This window comes from Cnephaeus nilssonii (genome assembly GCF_951640355.1).
Source record: "Cnephaeus nilssonii genome assembly, chromosome: 4".
Lineage (NCBI taxonomy): Eukaryota > Metazoa > Chordata > Mammalia > Chiroptera > Vespertilionidae > Cnephaeus > Cnephaeus nilssonii.
Window position 1 is genome coordinate 86,324,953 of NC_137075.1, and position 18,565 is coordinate 86,343,517.

At 41.0% G+C, this 18,565-nt stretch overlaps 1 protein-coding gene and 1 pseudogene across 7 annotated transcripts in view; one reads left to right on the forward strand and one right to left on the reverse strand.

Annotated features, from left to right (window-relative positions):
- Positions 1-18,565, forward strand: part of PSEN1 (presenilin 1) — a 61,746-nt gene that overhangs the window by 14,141 nt on the left and 29,040 nt on the right. For 2 of the 6 annotated variants that reach the window (XM_079768197.1, XM_079768198.1), the window contains exons 4-5: positions 11,219-11,383; positions 17,220-17,473. In XM_079768197.1, coding sequence (XP_079624323.1) covers positions 11,219-11,383; positions 17,220-17,473 — 419 coding nt within the window. The remainder of the gene's footprint in view (positions 1-11,218; positions 11,384-17,219; positions 17,474-18,565) is intronic. The other 4 variants (XM_079768199.1, XM_079768200.1, XM_079768201.1 and 1 more) reach the window with 2 other exon arrangements.
- LOC307097917 (small ribosomal subunit protein eS26-like) lies at positions 5,856-11,210 on the reverse strand (annotated as a pseudogene). The gene has a single exon. The product of its transcript is annotated as a small ribosomal subunit protein eS26-like (transcript).

The window sequence follows — 18,565 nt, forward strand, 5'->3', positions numbered from 1 at the left end:
ATCATTTGCCTCTTAATCTCTTAGCACCTTCTCCCTCACTCACTGCTTCTTCAGCTCTGCCTCTGAGCCCTGGGTCATTGTCCCACTCTTCTCAGATGGCTGGCTTCACTTCCTTCGGGTTACCTCATGAGTCACCTTATCAGTGAGGCCTTGCCTTCCTTGACTCCGATCCCTTTCCTGTCATCTGGCACTCTATACCCTTACGCTGCTTTACTTGTGTGTAGCTCTTACCATTGTTTCTAGCATACGGTTTACTTGGGGATTTTGTTTACCTGCCTCCCCCTGTGTAAGCTGCTTGAAGCCTGGTATACAGTCTCCTTTGTTCACTCCTGTTTCCCCAGCTTCAAGAACAGTGTGTGATGCCCTGGCCAGTATGGCTCAGTTGGTTGGGTGTCATCCTTGCACCAAAAGGTTGCTGGCTCGATTCCCAGTCAGGGCATATGTCTGGGTTGCAGGCTCGATCCCTGGTCAGGGGCATGCAGAAGGCAGCTGATCACTTTGATGTTTCTCTTTCTCTCTCCCTCTCTCTAAAAATTAATAATAAATAACTTTTAAAAATGTTTTTAAAAATCTTTAAAAAGAACCTAACAGCCCTGGCTGGTGTTTCTCGATGGTTAGAGCTTTGCCCCACACACCAAAGGGTCTAGGGTTCGATTCCCAGTCAAGGGTGTGTTACCTGGGTTGCAGGTTCAATCCTCGGCCTAGATTGAGGCGAGTGCAGGAGGCAGCTCATCGGTGTCTCTCTCACATCAATCTATGTCTCTCTCCCTCCCTCCCTTCCTTCCACTCTCTTTAAAAAAAATCAAATGGAAAAAAATGCCCTTGGGTGAGGATTAAAAAAAAAAAATCAATGGAAAAAATGTCCCAAGTGAGGATTCAACAACAACAAAAGAACAGTGTGTGGCACTTAGTGAGCTCACTGTTGTTAATGTAGTACTGTATTATTTATATCCCTCACCTTCACATTCAGGTTTTGTGGGGCTTTTATGGTATTACTAGAGGCCCGGTGCATGAAAATTCGTGCCTTGGGGGGTGAGGGGGGGTCCCTCAGCCTGGCCTGTGCCCTCTCACAGTCTGGGAGACCTCAGGGGATGTCTTACTGATGGCTCAGGGAGTGGGCCTAGGCCGAAGTCTGGCCTCCCTCTGTGGGAGGCGACCTGGCGGCCGATCAGGGGACGTGCTGCCCCCACCACCCCGCCACTGCCACCGGTGGCCTCTCTCTGCGGGAGGCGACCTGGTGGCTGATCAAGCTGGCGCCTGCTGGCGCTGGCTGACACAGCCCGCCCCCCCCACCATCACCCCTCTGCCACCGCTGGTCGGTCGCTGCCGCTCCCCCCCACCCCCCATCGCCATCCCTCCCCCTCTGCACGCTAGCATGGTCCTTGGCTGGGCTGGCGCTGCCTGCTTGCCGGCCCCGCCCCCTGCTGATTGGTCATTCTGCCGATTTGCATATTACCCTTTTTTTTTTTCAATTTTTTTTATTAAGGTATTATATGTGTACATATCTTACCATTGCCCCTCCCCCCCCACATATTACCCTTTTATTATATAGGATTTTTCTGCCATTCTTTACACCTTAGTGACTGATAAAATATCCCTTTGAAATAAAAGGTGCTATAGAGGAGGTACAATTGACACAGGGTTTTTATTGATAATTACATTTGTTCATGGTTTAGTTTTAGCAAGTCTTAGTGCTAATGTTCTCAGTGGTTCCTTTTAAGTCTGTTAGGGCATCACTATCTAGAACATCAGGGCCTGATTTGTTTAATTTTGACTCTGCTATTGATAATGTATTGTCAAATAAGTTTATGTTTTATTTACCTCCTTAAAAATGCATTCTATAACTTAAAATCTTTGTACATTTCATACTTTACAGTTATCATGGGATTGTTATTATTCCCATTTTACAGTTTCTTTTTTTTAAATATATTTTTATTGATTTTAGAGAGGAAGGGATAGGGTTAGAGAGATAGAAACATCAATGATAAGAGAGAATCATTGATTGGCTGCCTCCTACTCGCCCCCCACTGGGGATTGAGCCCAAAACCCAGGCATGTGCCCTTGACCAGAATTGAACCCGGGACCCTTCAGTCCACAGGCCAATGCTCTATCCACTGAGCAAAACTGGCTAGGGCTCCATTTTACAGTTTCAATGCTTGTCCAAGATCACAGAAAATTAAATGACAGACCTGGAACTTAAAACTAAGTTTTCTAATTCCAAACATGTTCCAGTTAACTTTCTGTTCTTCAAATTGTCTCTTACCTGAGAAAAGTGTAAAGTTGTAATACTGAAAGGAGATATGTGTGAGAAAAAATTCTGAGAAAGAAAAATATGAAATTTGTGTATTCATTTTTGCAGCAATGTATTTTTTTTCAATCCAAAGAAAGAGGAAAAGAATCTTATTAAGTTTTTTAGCTGTAAAGAAGCCCTTGTATAAGTATATGCTCTGGTTGTTTATGAAAAAATGGGGATAGTTCCAAGTTTAAATTAGACATCGATGACTTTTTTGTGGATTAATTGAAAGGTGGTCTTTTATTTCTCTTTTTGAATAGTGGATTTGTTAAATACAAGAACAATATCACAGCCCTTTTTTAATATTATAGTTTGTGATCTACCATAATCCTTTTGTTTACTTTTAATTTGCCTATTAAAATAGTTTTTAAGGTATTTTTCTGAAGCAAAATTTTGATGGGTAGAGTTCTTTTTCCTTTACTTGTCATAATTCTTTGCCAGAAGTCAGCCTCCATTTCCTTTCTACTGACATTACAGGAATATACTAAAACTAGAGGAAATTAAAAATCTATTTTTCAGAATAGTGAAAAAAATTATTTTTTGTTAATCCTCACCTGAGGATATTTTTTTCCATTGCATTTTCAGAGAGAGTTTGGGAGGGAGGGAGGGAGAGAGAGAAACTTGATGTGAGAGAAACACATGGATTGGTTGCCTCCTGCACGCACCCCAAAGAGGGTGGTAGTGAACCTGCAACCCAGGTATGTGCCCTTGACGGAATTGAACCCTTAACACTTCAGTGTGCAGGCTGACACTCTAACCCAGCAGTTCTCAACCTGTGGGTCGCGACCCCTTTGGGGATCGAATGATCCTTTCACAGGGGTCGCCTAAGACCATCGGAAAACACAGATATTTACATTACGATTCATAACAGTAGCAAAATTACAGTTATGAAGTAGCAATGAAAATAATTTTATGGTTGGGGGTCACCACAACATGAGAAACTGTATTAAAGGGTCGCGGCATTAGGAAGGTTGAGAACCACTGCTCTAACCACTGAGCAACACCGGCCAGGGCCAGAATAGTGAAAACTTATCTTTTGATTTGGTATGGACTTAGATCCTTTATGTGGATTAGCTGAGCACTTTTTGCTTTCCTAAGATACAAAAAATTTTTTGAAGTCTAATATTCATTTATATAGTATATTAGAGCAGTGATTTTCAAACCTTAGTGTTCATTGGAATCCCCTGGAAGAGTTCCTGATTTTGTAGGAATGGAATGGGGTCACATAATTTGCATTTCTGACTAATTGCCAGATCTTGCCAATGCTTCTGGTACCGGGACTGTAGTTTAAGAAGCATTATATTTGAGTAAAGAAATAAAGGGACTGACATTAAAGAAAAGCTATTAGGTTTATAAATTGAATACTCAGTATTTTTATTTTTAAAAAGTTATTTATTTAAAATATATTTTAATTGATTTTTAGAGAGAGAGGAAGGGAGAGGGATAGAGAGATAGAAACATCAATGAGACAGGAAGTCATTAATTGGCTGCCTCCTGCATGGTCACCCCTGGGGATCAAACTCGCAACCTGGGCTTGTGCCCTGACCAGGAATCAAACCGGTGACCTCTTGGTTCCTGGGCTGATGCTCAACCACTGAGCCATACCAGCCAGGCAGAATACTCAGCATTTTCATTCATATTAGTTTATTCTGTCCCAAATTTTCTAGTCTGTAAAGAAATAAATTGTCAATACCTTTTTAATTTAGAATGGAAAAAATCAGTCATTTGTTAACTAAAAAAGAAGCCTTAAGGTAGTAATCCATAAAGGTCAATAATGATTCTCTACATAAAGCAATTGCTGAAGAACACTTATATAAATCCGTTACCTTCAGTCCCTAAATTAACAACATGAAAATGTGTCTGGTCTTTATAAATGAAGTCATCTGCAATATTTTTTCTAAATTCAAAACATTAAGTGTAAAGAGCTTTGTTAGAAACTCATAGATTGGCAGAACTAACCTCATTTTCTAAATGATGATGGGTCACTTTTTTTAACTGTGAGAAATCCTATAAAATTAAACAGAAAACAAGCCTATAAGCTATTTAAAGTGAGGATTAAGTACTGGGGATCTTGAGGTGAAAAAAATAAATAAAGATTGATCTAAAAGTAAACTGAATTTGGTTCATAGGTGCAGTCAGCCTTTAACAGTGTTATTGTACTGTTTATAGTATGAGTTTGTTTTCCCAGTTATGTCAAAGTGAATTAAGGTAAAAAAGAACTTACAATCTTGGTGACCTCCAGAGAAAAATGCTTGCTTTTGTATGAGAATAAAGTCAGAAATCCTTGGCACACATCTTAATAGTTCATTAAAAAAACACATACAACTCTAGTTCAAGCCTACCACAATAGCCCGTAAATGTTAAATATTATCTCTAACCAGTTAATATTCACTGTTCAGGGAAATGACTGCCTTCCTTGATCTTTGAGTAACAGTGAAAGCTCTTAACTCCAGGGAATCAAAAAGCTTGGGCAGGTGCTGGATGGAATTTTGTGTGCCATTGGAAACATATTGCCTATGATTAATATTTTCAAGTTTTCCACATAACTTGCCAGTTCTTCAGTTAAGCTACTCTAATAGTTTTTTTCTACAGTGTAGGCTTAGGAGCCTCACATTTCTAATTGTAGAAATCCAAACAGTACCCATAAAGTCTTACAGGATTGCAACTTTACTTATAAATTTATAAATGAACATTCATTTAAAGTAAATAATACTATGTAGACTATCATATCAACATAATGGAATACATTGTAACTTTTCAGGCATGTTGTCTGTTATTCCATGGGAATGTATTCATGAAATAATATTAGATAAAAAAATAGGATGCACTGTTTGTGAACATTCATTATAACTGTGTACATATGTATATATGTTGAAAACATTGCAATTTGGGGTGTAGTAAGAATAAGTTGTTTTCTTTGTAAAATCACCTAAATTCATATTCAGCAATACAAAATTACAAATTTAAGTGTGACAAAACTGCCATGAACAAAGTCGTAAAATAAACTGATCAAAGGCTTATAATGCATAATGACAAATATATCTTAATATACAAAGAATTCTTCTGAAGTCAAAAGGAACATGAATAATTCAATGACATTACCAAAGGATATGAGTGATATATATGGCAGAAGAAGAAGAAATAAAAGTGGCAATCCTATATAATAAAGAGGTAATATGCAAATTGACCATCACTCCAACACACAAGATGGCCACCCCCATGTGGACACAAGATGGCTGCCACAAGATGGTTGGCAGGGGAGGGCCGTTATGGGCGATCAGGCTAGCAAGGGAGGGCAGTTGGGAGAAACCAGGCCTGCAGGGAGGGCATTTGGAGGGGACCCAGGCCTGCAGGGGAAGGCAGTTGCGGGGGGCCAGGCCTGCAGGGGAGAGCAGTTGGGAGGGACAAGGCCTGCAGGGGAGGGCAGTTGAGGGGACCAGGCCAGCAGAGGAGGACAATTAGGGGCAACCAGGCCTGCAGGGGAGGGCAGTTGAGGGGACCAGGCCAGCAGAGGAGGACAATTAGGGGCAACCAGGCAAGCAGGGGAGGGCAGTTAGGGGCAATCTGGCTGGCAGGGGAGCAGTTAGGTGTCGATCAGGCTGGCAGGGGAGTGGTTAGGGGGTGATCAGGCTGGCAGGCAGAAGCAGTTAGGGGCAATCAGGCAGGCAGGCAGGCGAGCGGTTGGGATCCAGCAGTCCTGGATTGTGAGTCAGACATCCCTCAAGCGGTCCCAGACTGGAGAGGGTACAGGCTGGACTGAGGGACACACACACACACACAAACACACACACACACACACACACACACACACCTGTGCACAAATTTCGTGCACCGGGCCTCTAGTAAATATACAAAAAGACTAGTTGATCAACCTTACTAATAATCAGATAAAGAAATGGCCCTAGCCAGTTTGGCTCAGTGGATAGGGTATCGGGCTGTGTACTGAAGGCTCCCAGGTTCGATTCTGGTTAAGTGGGGTGCATGAGGGAGGCAACCAATGGATGAGACACATCCACATTGATGTTTCCCTCTGTCTCTCCCCCTCCCCTCCCCTCTCTCTGAGAATCAATGGAGAAATATCCTTGGGTGAGGATTAACCTTTTGCACTCGGATGTCGAGTGTGACTCGACATGGTTAGCATTAGAATAAAGGAATTGAGAAAAAAGCAAGCGAGTGCAAAGGGTTAATAACAAAAAAAGAAATAAAAATGTTTCATTTTTTACCTATTAGTGAGCAAGGATTGATACCCATTTCTACTAAAGCTGTAGGGAAAATAAGCATTCTCATGTGCTTCTTATGGGAGTTGAATTTGTATTTGGAGTCAATTGGGTCTGCAATACATGTACCCTTTGGAGGCAATTTGGCAATTAAATCTAAAAATGCACAACCTTTTGACCTAGCATTTTACTTCTAAGATTTTATCCTAGTTAGAAACATTACCACAAGAGTGCCAAGAAATATAGACAAGAATATTTATTGGAGCATTATTTGTAATAGTAAGAATTTGGAGATAACCTCAATCTTATGTTACTTATGATTTACCCAGTCAGTAATTTAAGGTAATGGCTAATAATAGGATCTATTGACTAAACCAGGCATCCTCAAACTACGGCTCGCTGGCCACATGCAGGTGTTTTTGCCGTTTTGTTTTTTTACTTCAAAATAAGATATGTGCAGTGTGCATAGGAATTTGTTCATAGTTTTTTTTTTTAAACTATAGTCCGGCCCTCCAACGGTCTGAGGGACAGTGAACTGGCCCCCTGTTTAAAAAGTTTGAGGACCCCTGGACTAAACTGTCTAAATTAGAATTTCTCTAGATTCTCATTCTCTCTCTCTCTCTCTCTCTCGCTCTCTCTCTCAAGCCCACACCTTTCCCCAGAGTGCACTCTCTCACTCTGGCACACCCAAGCCTTTCCCTCTCTCTTACCCCAGGTGCATTCTCTACGCCTCCCTGCCCCCAAGCTCCTAGCGCCCTTCTTTGGCCTCTGTAACTTGTTTCCTGGACCCAAACAACCCAGTTGACTCACTTTTTCCACAACTCACTTCTACCTTTCTCTCTCTCTCTCTCTCTCTCTCTCTCTCTCTCTCTCACACACACACACACACACACACACAAAATGCTCAGATCTTTGGCAGGTTATCTGGTCTCTTAAGCTTCAGTTTCTCTATCTGTTAAATGAAGTTTACAATATTATTAGGATTAAATTATAACTAACTTCAGTGCTGAGCATAGTGCCTAGCACATACATGGGTCAATAATCATAATTATTACTATGCTGGTATTACAATATTTAAGTTTGAGGTATATTTATATGTACTGGCATCTGATATATTAAGTAACAGAAACACATTGCATAACAAGGCTCTGAAAAAATTGCTCACTATGTTCATGTTGTGGGGCAGAGATTAGGAGAACACTCACTTTCTATGTTATAAACAGGTTTATAACTTAAAAGCTTTTGGAAACTTGTTTATAGTATTTCTTTTATTTACAGAAACAAACTTTTAAAAGGCAGGCAGAAAACAAGGTTTAAAAAGAAAACAGGCAGGCACTACACTGTATTAAAAATACCTCCACAAGTGTTTGCTGCTTGAGAAATACTAGCCCTGCTTGAGGGCCCACATGGCTTGGGTGGTTGGACGTAAACTTGCATCAGGTTCCGGGATAAGGGGAAGGGAGAAAGAATTAAAATGATGCCTCTGACATAATAGTGTAGGAGCTCCCTTCCCACGTACCACTTCCTGTAGGACCCCGCCCTCCCTGAAACATACAACATTTATATAGTGAGTAATCCTTCCCCTCTGCCACAGAAATGAAATCATTTATGATGGCTACTAAACTTTTTTTTTTTTTTAACCTTGAAAATAGCCTTTATGGGTAAAACTATGGAGGCAGTAAAAAGATCAGTGGTTGCCAGGGTAGAGGATGAAAGGAAGAATAAATAGGCAGAGAACAGAGGATTTAAAAAAAAAAACATTCTTTCTCTTTTTTTAATAGATCTCAGAGAGAGGAAGTGGGGGAGAGGGAGAGGGAGAGGGAGAGAGAGAAACATTAGTGTTTGGGAAACATCATTGGGATTGCCTCCCACATGCGTCCCAACTGGAGATCAAACCCAAACCTGGATATGTGCCCTGACCAGGAATCGAACTGCCACCTTCTGGTGTACTGGACGACCTTCCAACCAACTGAGCCACAGTAACCAGGGCCAGAGGACAGGATTTTCAGGACAGTGAAGCTATTCTGTTTGGCATGATGGATACATGTTACACGTTTTTCAAAACCCATAGAATGTAAAACACCAAGAGTGAACCCACGGAGCTTCATTACACACTTCTGACAGTATTTCTTTTAATTTTTCCGTAATAAAAAGTTTGTTTAAAAGTAGCCTTAGCCCTGACTGGTGTGGCTCAGTTAGAACATGTCTGTGCACTGAAAGGTGGTGGGTTTGATTCCCAATTGGGGCACATACCCCGGTTGTGCATACCATCCCCATTCGGGACACATGCAGGAGGCAGTCAGTCGATGTTACTCTCTCACATCCATGTTTCTCTCTTCCTCTCTCGTTAAAATCAATAATAATAAACATAACCTCAGGTGAGGATTAAAGTATACAATTTGATAAGTTTTGATGTGTATATATCCTTGAAACCATCAGCACAGTCAAGATAATGAACATAGTCATCACCCTCAAAAGTTTCTTCATGCTCCTTTGTAATTTTTCCCTCCTGCCCCTCCCCAACTACTCCTCATCCCTAGGTAACAACTAATCAAATTTTTGCCACTATAGTTTTGGTTTCCTAGAATTTTATATAAATGAAATCATACGATATAGACCCTTTTGTCTAGCTTCTTTTTTTTAAAAAAATTGATTTCAGAGAGAAAGGAGGGGGGAGAGAGAGAGAGAGAGAAACATCAATGATGAGAGAGAATCATTGATCAGCTGCCTCCTGCATGTCCTATACTAAGGATCGAGCCTGCAACCTGGGCATGTGCCCTGACTGAGAATCAAACCATGACCTCCTGGATCACACACAAGTCAATGCTCAACCATTGAGCCATGCTGGCCAGCATATGTTTTTATTTATTTTGAGTAAATACCTAAGAGTATAATATAATTCATATACCTAAGAGTAGAATATGATCCAAGAGTAGAGTTGTATATTTGACTTTTAAAAAAAAAATCTTATAATGATTCTTAAATCCTTTTTTAAAAAATATATATTTTTATTGATTTTAGAGAGGAAGGGAGAGGGATAGAGAGATAGAAACATCAATGAGGAGAGAGAAACATTGATTGGTTGCCTCCTGCACATCCTCTCCTGGGGACCAAACCTGCAACCCAGGCATGTGCCCTGACCGGGAATCGAACCAGTGAACTTTTGGTTCATGGGTTGATGTTCAACCTCTGAGCTACACTGGTAGGGCAAATATACAGTGCAGTAGTAGTATTAATCTATATTTACGTTGTGGTGCAACAGATCTCTAGAACTTTTTCAACTTGCAGAACTGACACTCTAGCCACAGCCCCAACAACCACAGTTATACTTTCTGTTTTTTTGAGTTGGACTACTTTATTTTTATTAAAAATTTTAATGTTGGCATTATTATAGGTGTCCTTCCTCCCCCGCCCCCCTTTGCTCACCTCCATCCACAGAGTTGTACTACTTTAGATACTTGATATAAGTAGAATCATACAGTACAATTTCCATTTATTTCCCCCCAGAGAACTTTTCTTCACTCTTTAAAGACTTAGCTCCTTACATGGGCTTGGGTGGAGGTCGTGGGGCAGCACCCGCAGGTCTAAATCAGGTGGGGTTCGGTCCTTCCGGGCTTCACGAGAACGATTCCCGACTGCCTTGCTGTGAATGGCACAGCTCACACAGTAATGCAGCTTGGGAAGCACATGGGCGTCAAAGACACTCGCTTTGGAGATGTCCCTAACGGCTGCGGCCTCTACTATGTTTTGAATGACAAACTTCTTAATGGCCTTGTCCTTGCAAATGCACCGGGCGCAGTTGGTGCAATGAATAGGTTACACATGGCCTCAGCCTCTTTTGGCACGACTGTTACTCCTTCTTTTCTTGGTCATCTTGGAAACGAGGACCCGAGAGAGCTACAGTGTCTTTTTGTAACTTGCATATTGCACTTAGTATTATGTTTTAGCATGTGACAAGATTTCCTTTTCTTTTAAGGCTGAGTAATATTCCACTGTTTGTATACACATTTTCTTGATCCACATGTGGTTTTTTTAAAAAAAATGTATTTTTATTGATTTCAAAGAGGAAAGGAGAGGGGGAGAGAGAAACATTAATGATGAGAATCATTGATTGTCTGCCTCCTGCACGTCCCCTAGTGAGGATCGAGCCTGCAACTCAGGCATGTGCTCTTGACTGGAATCAAACCCGGGACCCTTCAGTCCCCAGGCCAGCATGCTATTAACTGAGCCAAATGGCTAGGGCTTTTTATCCATGTATTCATGGACATTTGAGTTGCTTCCATCTCTTAGCTCTTATGAATAATGCTGTAATGATCACAGGTATGCAGATACCTCTTTGAGATACTGATATCAGTTCTTTTGGATATATACCCAGAAATGGGGTTGCAGGATCATATGATAATTCTTTTTTTAGGAAACTCCATACTGTTTTATAGCAGCTGCACTATTTTTGCATTCGTAACCACAGTGCAAAGGGTTCCAATTTTTCTGCATCCTCACTAATGCTTGTTATTTTCTGTGTGTGTTTTTTTATAGTAGCATTCCTAATGGTTATAAGATGGCATCTTTCCTAATGGGTATAAGATGGCATCTTATTATAGTTTGATTTGCATTTCTCTAATAATTAGTAATGTTGAGCATCTTTTCAGATGCTTGTTAGCCATCCTTCCTATATAATAAAAGGCTAATATGCAAATTGTCCCCACGGGCGCGAGTTCCACCAACTGGGAGTTTGACGTGTGCTGATCACCAGGGGGCGGCACGGAACATGGCGGGCATCAGCGATGTGGCGCTGGCAGCAGGTGGCAGTGGAGGTGCTGCTGGCCCCAATGGGCCCCAACGAGAGCGGGACCGTGGCACGATGGTGGAGCAGGTGAGCGGGCAGCGCCAGGCCAAGGCAGGGGCAATCGGCGAGCGGGCGGCGCCAGGCCAAGCGGGTGCAAGCGGGAGCCCTAATCGCTCCGCCAGTCGCCCCACAGATCAGCCCTCATCGCAGGCCAGGCCTAGGGACCCTACCCGTGCGTGAATTTCGTGCACCAGGCCTCTAGTTTGTATATATTCTTTGGAGAAATGTCTGTTGAAGACTTTTGCTCATTTTAAAATTGGGTTGGCTTTTTGTTGTTGAGTTGTAGGAGTTCTTTATATATTTCAGATATTAACCCCTTATTAGAGATACGATTTACAAATATTTTTCTCCCCTTCCATGGTTGACTTCACTCTGTTGATTCTTTGATGCACAGAGGTTTTAAAATTTGATGTGGTTCCATATGTCTATTTTTGCTTTTGTTCTTTAATTTTTCTTAGCAGTATTTTGTAGTTTTCAGTGTACAGGTATATTTGGGATTCCCGAAGATTATGCTCAGGTTCAGTGTTTAGCTAGAAGGATTCACAGAACTCAGAAAAGCTGTTATATTCACTCTTCCAGTTTATTACAGTGAACGGATACAGATTAAAACTAGCAACAGAAGAAGGAATATAGAGCAGGGTCCAGGCACAAGCTTCTAGTTGTCCTCTCCCAGTGGAGTCATGGGAACAGTGTGACCACGTGCATGGAGTATTGCCAACCAGGGAAGTGCACTTAGCCTTAATGTCCAGGAGTTTTATTGGATATCACATAGATATGGCTGACCATAGTTCTCTAGCTCTTCCCAAAGTCAAGCAGATACCACATGGGCCAAGACTCCCACCATAGATCACATTGTTAGCAATGTGGCCCAAGGCCTCATGTAAACAGAAACACTTTTCATCAGCAATATATTGAAAGGGTTTAAGGTTATCTTCCAGGAACAAGGCCAGATTTTTCTTTGTCATGTGCAGGGTTTGGACACTCCTGACCTGCTGAGTTAATCCTTTATTGTACAGTAAGCTTTTCACATCTTTTCATCCTTCAGATTTCAGATCAAATGTCACTTCCTCAGAAAAGCATCCCATGTATTTTTTTTAAATCCTCATCTGAGGATATGTGGTGGTTTTTGTTGATTTGAGAGAAAGAGAAATACCGATGTGAGAGAGAAATATTGATTGGTTGCCTCCCATACGTGCCCCCACCGGGGATCAAACCTGTAACCTAGTTATGTGCCCTGACTGGGAATCAGACCAGCAACCTTTTGGTGCTTGGGACAATGCTCCAACCAACTGAACCACCCAGCAAGGGCCCAAGTATTCTTTCTTATATCACCCTGCTATAGTACTATCCCACTTTGTAATTATTTTGCTTATTATCTCTCTCTCTCTCTCTCTCTTGAAATCAGTTCATGAGAGCAGAAACCTCTTCTGTCTTGTTGAATGCTATATTCTTGGCACCTAGTACCTGGCATTCACTGATTGTTAATTAAGGACTTGTTGAAATAGGCACTCTTCCTATTTTGCAGAGACTTTAAACTGATACAACTCATAGGGAGGGTAATTAGTATCTCTACTGATGAGTACTTTGACCCAGCAATTTTACTTCAGGGAATTTATCCTACAAATACGCCCCCACACGTGATATAAGTTAATAGGGGGCATTCTGATTGCAGCAGTGTTTGTAATGGCAAAAAGTTCAAAGCAGGTTAAATGTCAGTAATTAGGGGATTGGCCTAATAAATTAATGACATTTTATATACTGGCTATATAGATGATTAAAAATTGTTTTTAAGAATAAGGATGGCCGAAACCGGTTTGGCTCAGTGGATAGAGCGTCGGCCTTCGGACTCAAGGGTCCCAGGTTTGATTCCGGTCAAGGGCATGTACCTTGGTTGCAGGAACATCCCCAGTAGGGGGTGTGCAGGAGGCAGCTGATCGATGTTTTTCTCTCATCCATGTTTCTAACTCTCTATCCCTCTCCCTTCCTCTCTGTAAAAAATCAATAAAATATATTTTTAAAAAGAAAGAAAGAAAGAAAGAAAGAAAGAAAGAAAGAAAGAAAGAAAGAAAGAAAGAAAGAAAGGATGTTCTGCCCTAGCCAGTTTGGTTCAGTGGATAGAGCATTGGCCTGCGGACTGAAAGGTCCCAGGTTCCATTCCAGTCAAGGGCACATGCCTGGGTTGCAGGCTCAATTCCCGGGGGTGGAGACGCAGGGGTGGGCTGGGGGGGCTGCAGGAGACAGCTGTTTGATGTTTCTCTCTCATGGATGTTTTTCTTTCTCTCCCTCTCCCTTTCTCTCTAAAATCGATAAAAGCATTTAAAAAAGTAGAAATGGTGTATTTGCATATAACCTAAAAAAAAAAAAAGAATAAGGATGTTCTTTGTGTACTGATGTAAAAAAATCTCTAGGATACATAGTTAAGCCAAGCGCAGGGCAGTGCATTTATTCAGCTACTACCGTTCGTGTGAAAAGGGGTAATGAAGCTATGTATTATATTTGCTTGTATTTATATGAAGAAACTTTGATAGAATTTGCAGAGAACAAAGACAGTGGTAACCTGGGAGATTAGGAAACTAAGTAGATAGTTAAGTGAGAGACTTTTTATTGTACACCTTTTTTTTTTTTAAAATATATTTTATTGATTTCTCACAGAGAGGAAGGGATAGGGATAGAGAGCTAGAAACATCAATGAGAGAGAAACATCGACCAGCCACCTCCTGCACCGCCCCCACCGGGGACGTGCCCGCAACCAATGTACATGCCCTTGACCGGAATCGAACCCGGGACCCTTCAGTCCGCAGGCCGACGCTCTATCTACTGAGCCAAACCGGTTTCGGGATTATTGTACACCTTTTTATACTCAGATTTCAGAACCACATGAATGTTTTACCTGTTTAAATAAATAAATTGTACTTTAAAAAATGAAATTAAAACATATAGTCAATTTTTTAAAATAGTATCCAAAGTACTATAAAGAGGAAGTGTGTGTGTGTGTGTCTGTGTGTGTATGTGTGTGTGTCTTAACCTTTTGCACTCGGATGTCGAGTGTGACTCGACACGGTTAGCATTAGAATAAAGGAATCGAGAAAAAAGCAAGCGAGTGCAAAGGGTTAAACAGTGTTCTAGTTTCCCATATCAGCTTCTGGGGGTGGGGCAGGGTGAGGTTGGCTAATGTTCTTTACAAACCAGAACATCCAGTTGAGTAATGTGAATGAGCATGTTATGATTGCCTCTTTCATGCTAGACTTACTCAGTTAATCTGTTCATATAGCCTAATGGGACAGCTGTAGTGCCAAAGGAAGAACACAAATTTTGAAACAAGAAACTTGAATTTGACTCCTGTCTCTGCTGATTTCTGGCTGTGAGATTTTGGACAAGTTGCTTTAGTGTTCACCTACTAACACTTCTCAACATATAAAAAGAATGATTGAGATATGTGAGAGTGCTTTGTACATTATCAAAAACCATATGCTTATTATTACTTGAATGTTAGTTTATTTTGTGCATAATTGACCCGTCAAGTTGGTCATAATTGTGTTGCTAAACATTAGTCACAAACATAACATCCTTAGCATATTTTTCTTTCCACAGCTGTTGTATTACATTAATGACCAATAAGTGCCTACTGTTCCTACTTTCCATCTATACTCTCTCCCTGAGAGTTCATTCATTTCCATAACTATAGAAACTGATGACCTCCCCCAACTCTCTTCTGAGCTTGAAATTCTTATTAACTGCCTTTGGACTTTCTTGCCTGGGGTGAATACTTTACATTTACCTATCTCCCTCCTCCAGTCTGCTTATCTTGTGTTCCCATTCTCAGTCAGTGTCATCATCACCTTCCTAGTTTCTTATGCTAGAAACCTCCAGGGTCATCCTGACTCCTTCTGACCATTCACAAAGCCCTTCAATTCTGTTTCTGAAATGTGCCTTCTACATCCCTATTTTCCATCGCCACTCAGTCAAGTTTCTTACAAATAAATCATAATCTGATGTGTCACTCCCTCAACCTTGACAATTTTTATGACTTTCTATTGCCTACAGGACAAAGTCTAAAGTCCTTGGCATGGCAAACAAGGTCTTTTACAACCGTTCCTAACCTTTTCTTCCACCAGCCCTGACAGACCCTGTTCTCCAGCCACCTCTGGAATACTCACTGGTTGTCAGTATGGCACTGTCACATGTCTGCGCCACAGTTCATGTGGTCTCTGCCTGGAGCCCACGTACCTTACAGTCACTCTTGAAGTTTCTGTTCAAAAATCGTATCTTTTATATTGTCTTTCTTGACCACACAGAATTATAGTCCTGTAGCACTTTATTTTTATCTCTAATATAATGTTTATTCTATATTAAAACTAACTTAGGAACTTCTTAAGGATAGCAAGCATCTAATTAACTTCTGTATTGCCACAGAAGAGTACCTGAAATATACAATTTTCATAATTACCTGTGGGATAAATATATTGAAAGTAAAGTAAAAGAGAACTCAGCTCACAGTCTGCAGAGCTCTTGTGTTGTCTTGTGAACAGCACATTGAGGTGGTTAAGAACTTGATTTCTGAAGTCAAAGCATATCTGGGTTCAAACCCACTCTGTAACACTGGCTATGGCTGTTTCCTTACCTATAAAGTGGCGATGATGGGGTATCTATGAGAATTAAATGTAAAGTATATATCAATCCTTGGTACATTGTAGTTTTAAGCTATTATTAAGTGTGTAATGTATTTTTAATGAATAATGGTAATACTCTATTAGGTATATCTGTAGTTAGAAATGAGGTACGAGAATAGCATGTTTTCCCAAGAGAACCCCTTTTCAACCAAGCTGATTACATCTTCCCAGCAACAGTGACTATCTTTTATCATTGAGGAGGGAGAAGAGTATTTGTTATCTTTCCTGTTATCTATCACTAGAGGCCTGGTGCATGAACTTGTGCACAGGTGGGGTCCAGCCGGCCCGCCCCAATGAGGCCGGCTAGGGGGAGGGGCCGAGGGAGGTTGGCCAGTTGGACACCCCCCCCCCCCAATTGGGGTATTGAGGGCTGATCAGGGGCCGGGTGCCAATCAGGGCCCAGATCAGGCTGGTTGGCTGCCGCAGTGTGTGTCATAGCCACTGATCATTCCGCCGTTCCAGTTGCTGGGCTTTTATATAGAGAGATTTTTATTACTGTTATTGTTAGTGCCCTTGAGATTCATTCTACCCTTTATAAAAACTGAGTTTAGACGTGAACAGGGATACCAAAAAGGAAATCAAACTTGAAGAATAAGAAAGTAGAAACCCAGGATAGGATAAAAGTAATACAGTGGTATTTGGATTAAGAGCCCAAGAAAAGTAGAATCTAAGAAAGGTTCTTTCATTCCATAATTCGTCAGTATTATTGTCCCCGACTCTATTCAGGGCACGGTGGGAACAGGGCAAGTCTTATTGGTAATGAGGTGAGATAGTTCTTTGTATAACTGGTATAAAACCACAGGTAGAAAGCACTTCATGAATTGGAAAAGCTGGGATTTTTCTGCTTGAATCTGCAGCAAATAAAGTTTTCATGTAGGTGTCAGTTTTAAGCCAAACCTCAAAGGGTGAGTGTAATTGTATTAGGTTAGGAATGGAACGAGAGAGTGAGGAAAGCCAAGACCCAGGTGAAAGAGAAGACCTGGGTTCCTTGAGGGAATTTGGTAAATAATCTAGATTTCTTAACTGCGCACTTCTTTTAAATTGGTTCTCTTACCTCAAGTTTTTAGAACTCAAGTAATCGTGAGCCTGTTGTTAATCTCAGGTCTGACTGTTACATTTTCTGTTTTTGATATAGAATAACTTGTTTCTGCTGAGAGTCTGACATATTGAAAAAGTTTTTCTTTTGCTTTTAGAATGACAGTAGAGAACGGCATGAGCACAGCAATGAAAGGCGGAGGCGGGGCAACCCTGAGCCATTGTCTAATGGAGGACCCCAGGGTAACACACTGCAGGTGGTGGAACAAGATGAAGAAGAAGATGAGGAGCTGACACTGAAATATGGCGCCAAACATGTGATCATGCTTTTTGTCCCCGTGACTCTCTGTATGGTGGTGGTGGTGGCTACCATCAAATCAGTCAGCTTTTATACCCGGAAGGATGGGCAGTTGTATGTATGAATGTTTTTTTTATTATTCTCAAGGTCAGCATAGCTTTTCTTCATTGCATGCCATCATTATCTTGAAGGCCTCTGCACTGAAGGAGTATGAAGGCCAGAGGGTTATTTCAGTCAGAAGCAATTGAGAGTGAGGCATTATTTATTACTTGATGCTTTAAGTAGAGAAAATGAAAGCTACAGAATTATATTTCCTGTATGCTGTCACTAAGACAGGGCTGAATTTATTTGTAATGAGCCAGTAAAGCATTAAATATTAATTTTTCCCATCTCAGGGCCATTGAGCCCATTTTTCTTTGCCTGGAATATTCTTTTTCTAATATAGGTAGATTAAGTCCTATCATCCTTCTGATCTTGGCTTAAATGTTAAATCCCAATGTAATGGCTCTGATCCTACTAATAAAACTAGGTACTTTCTTATAGAAACCTGTTCTTTTTCACTTGTAACAATATACAAATATAAATTTATTTACATGATTTATTCAACACCTGGTTTCCTTCTGTACTGTAAGTCTTTTCAGAGCACTTTGTTTCCAGGATGAGGTGTGTAATAAAAGTTGTTAAATGAAAGGATGAAGAATTAATGCAAGCTGGCACTCTACTCTTGGGGAACTGTTGTGTAGATTCTCTGGTGCTGTTGGTGTCAGCCCTTGATTCTTATGTCACCTAGTTCTGTCTCTAGGACCCTAGTGGGGCTCAAACCAGTTTTAAATGTATTTTAGAATTTGAAAGTGGCAAGTATCTTAAAAAATGCTTGGTGTTCTGAAAGGCAAGCTATTAATTTTTTTTAATAATTTTATTTTTATTTTTTTAATATATTTTTATTGATTTCAGAGAGAAAGGAAGAGGGAGAAATAGATAAAAACAACTATGATGAGAGAGAATCATGGATCGGTTGCCTCCTGCAAGTCCCCCACCGGGGATGGAGCCCACAACCCGGGCATGTGCCCTTGATCGGAATCGAACCTGGGACCTTTCAGTTAACAGGCCGACGCTCTTATCCACCGAGCCAAACCAGCTAGGGCCAAGATATTAATTTTTTAAAAAAATATATTTTATTGATTTTTTACAGAGAGGAAGAGAGAG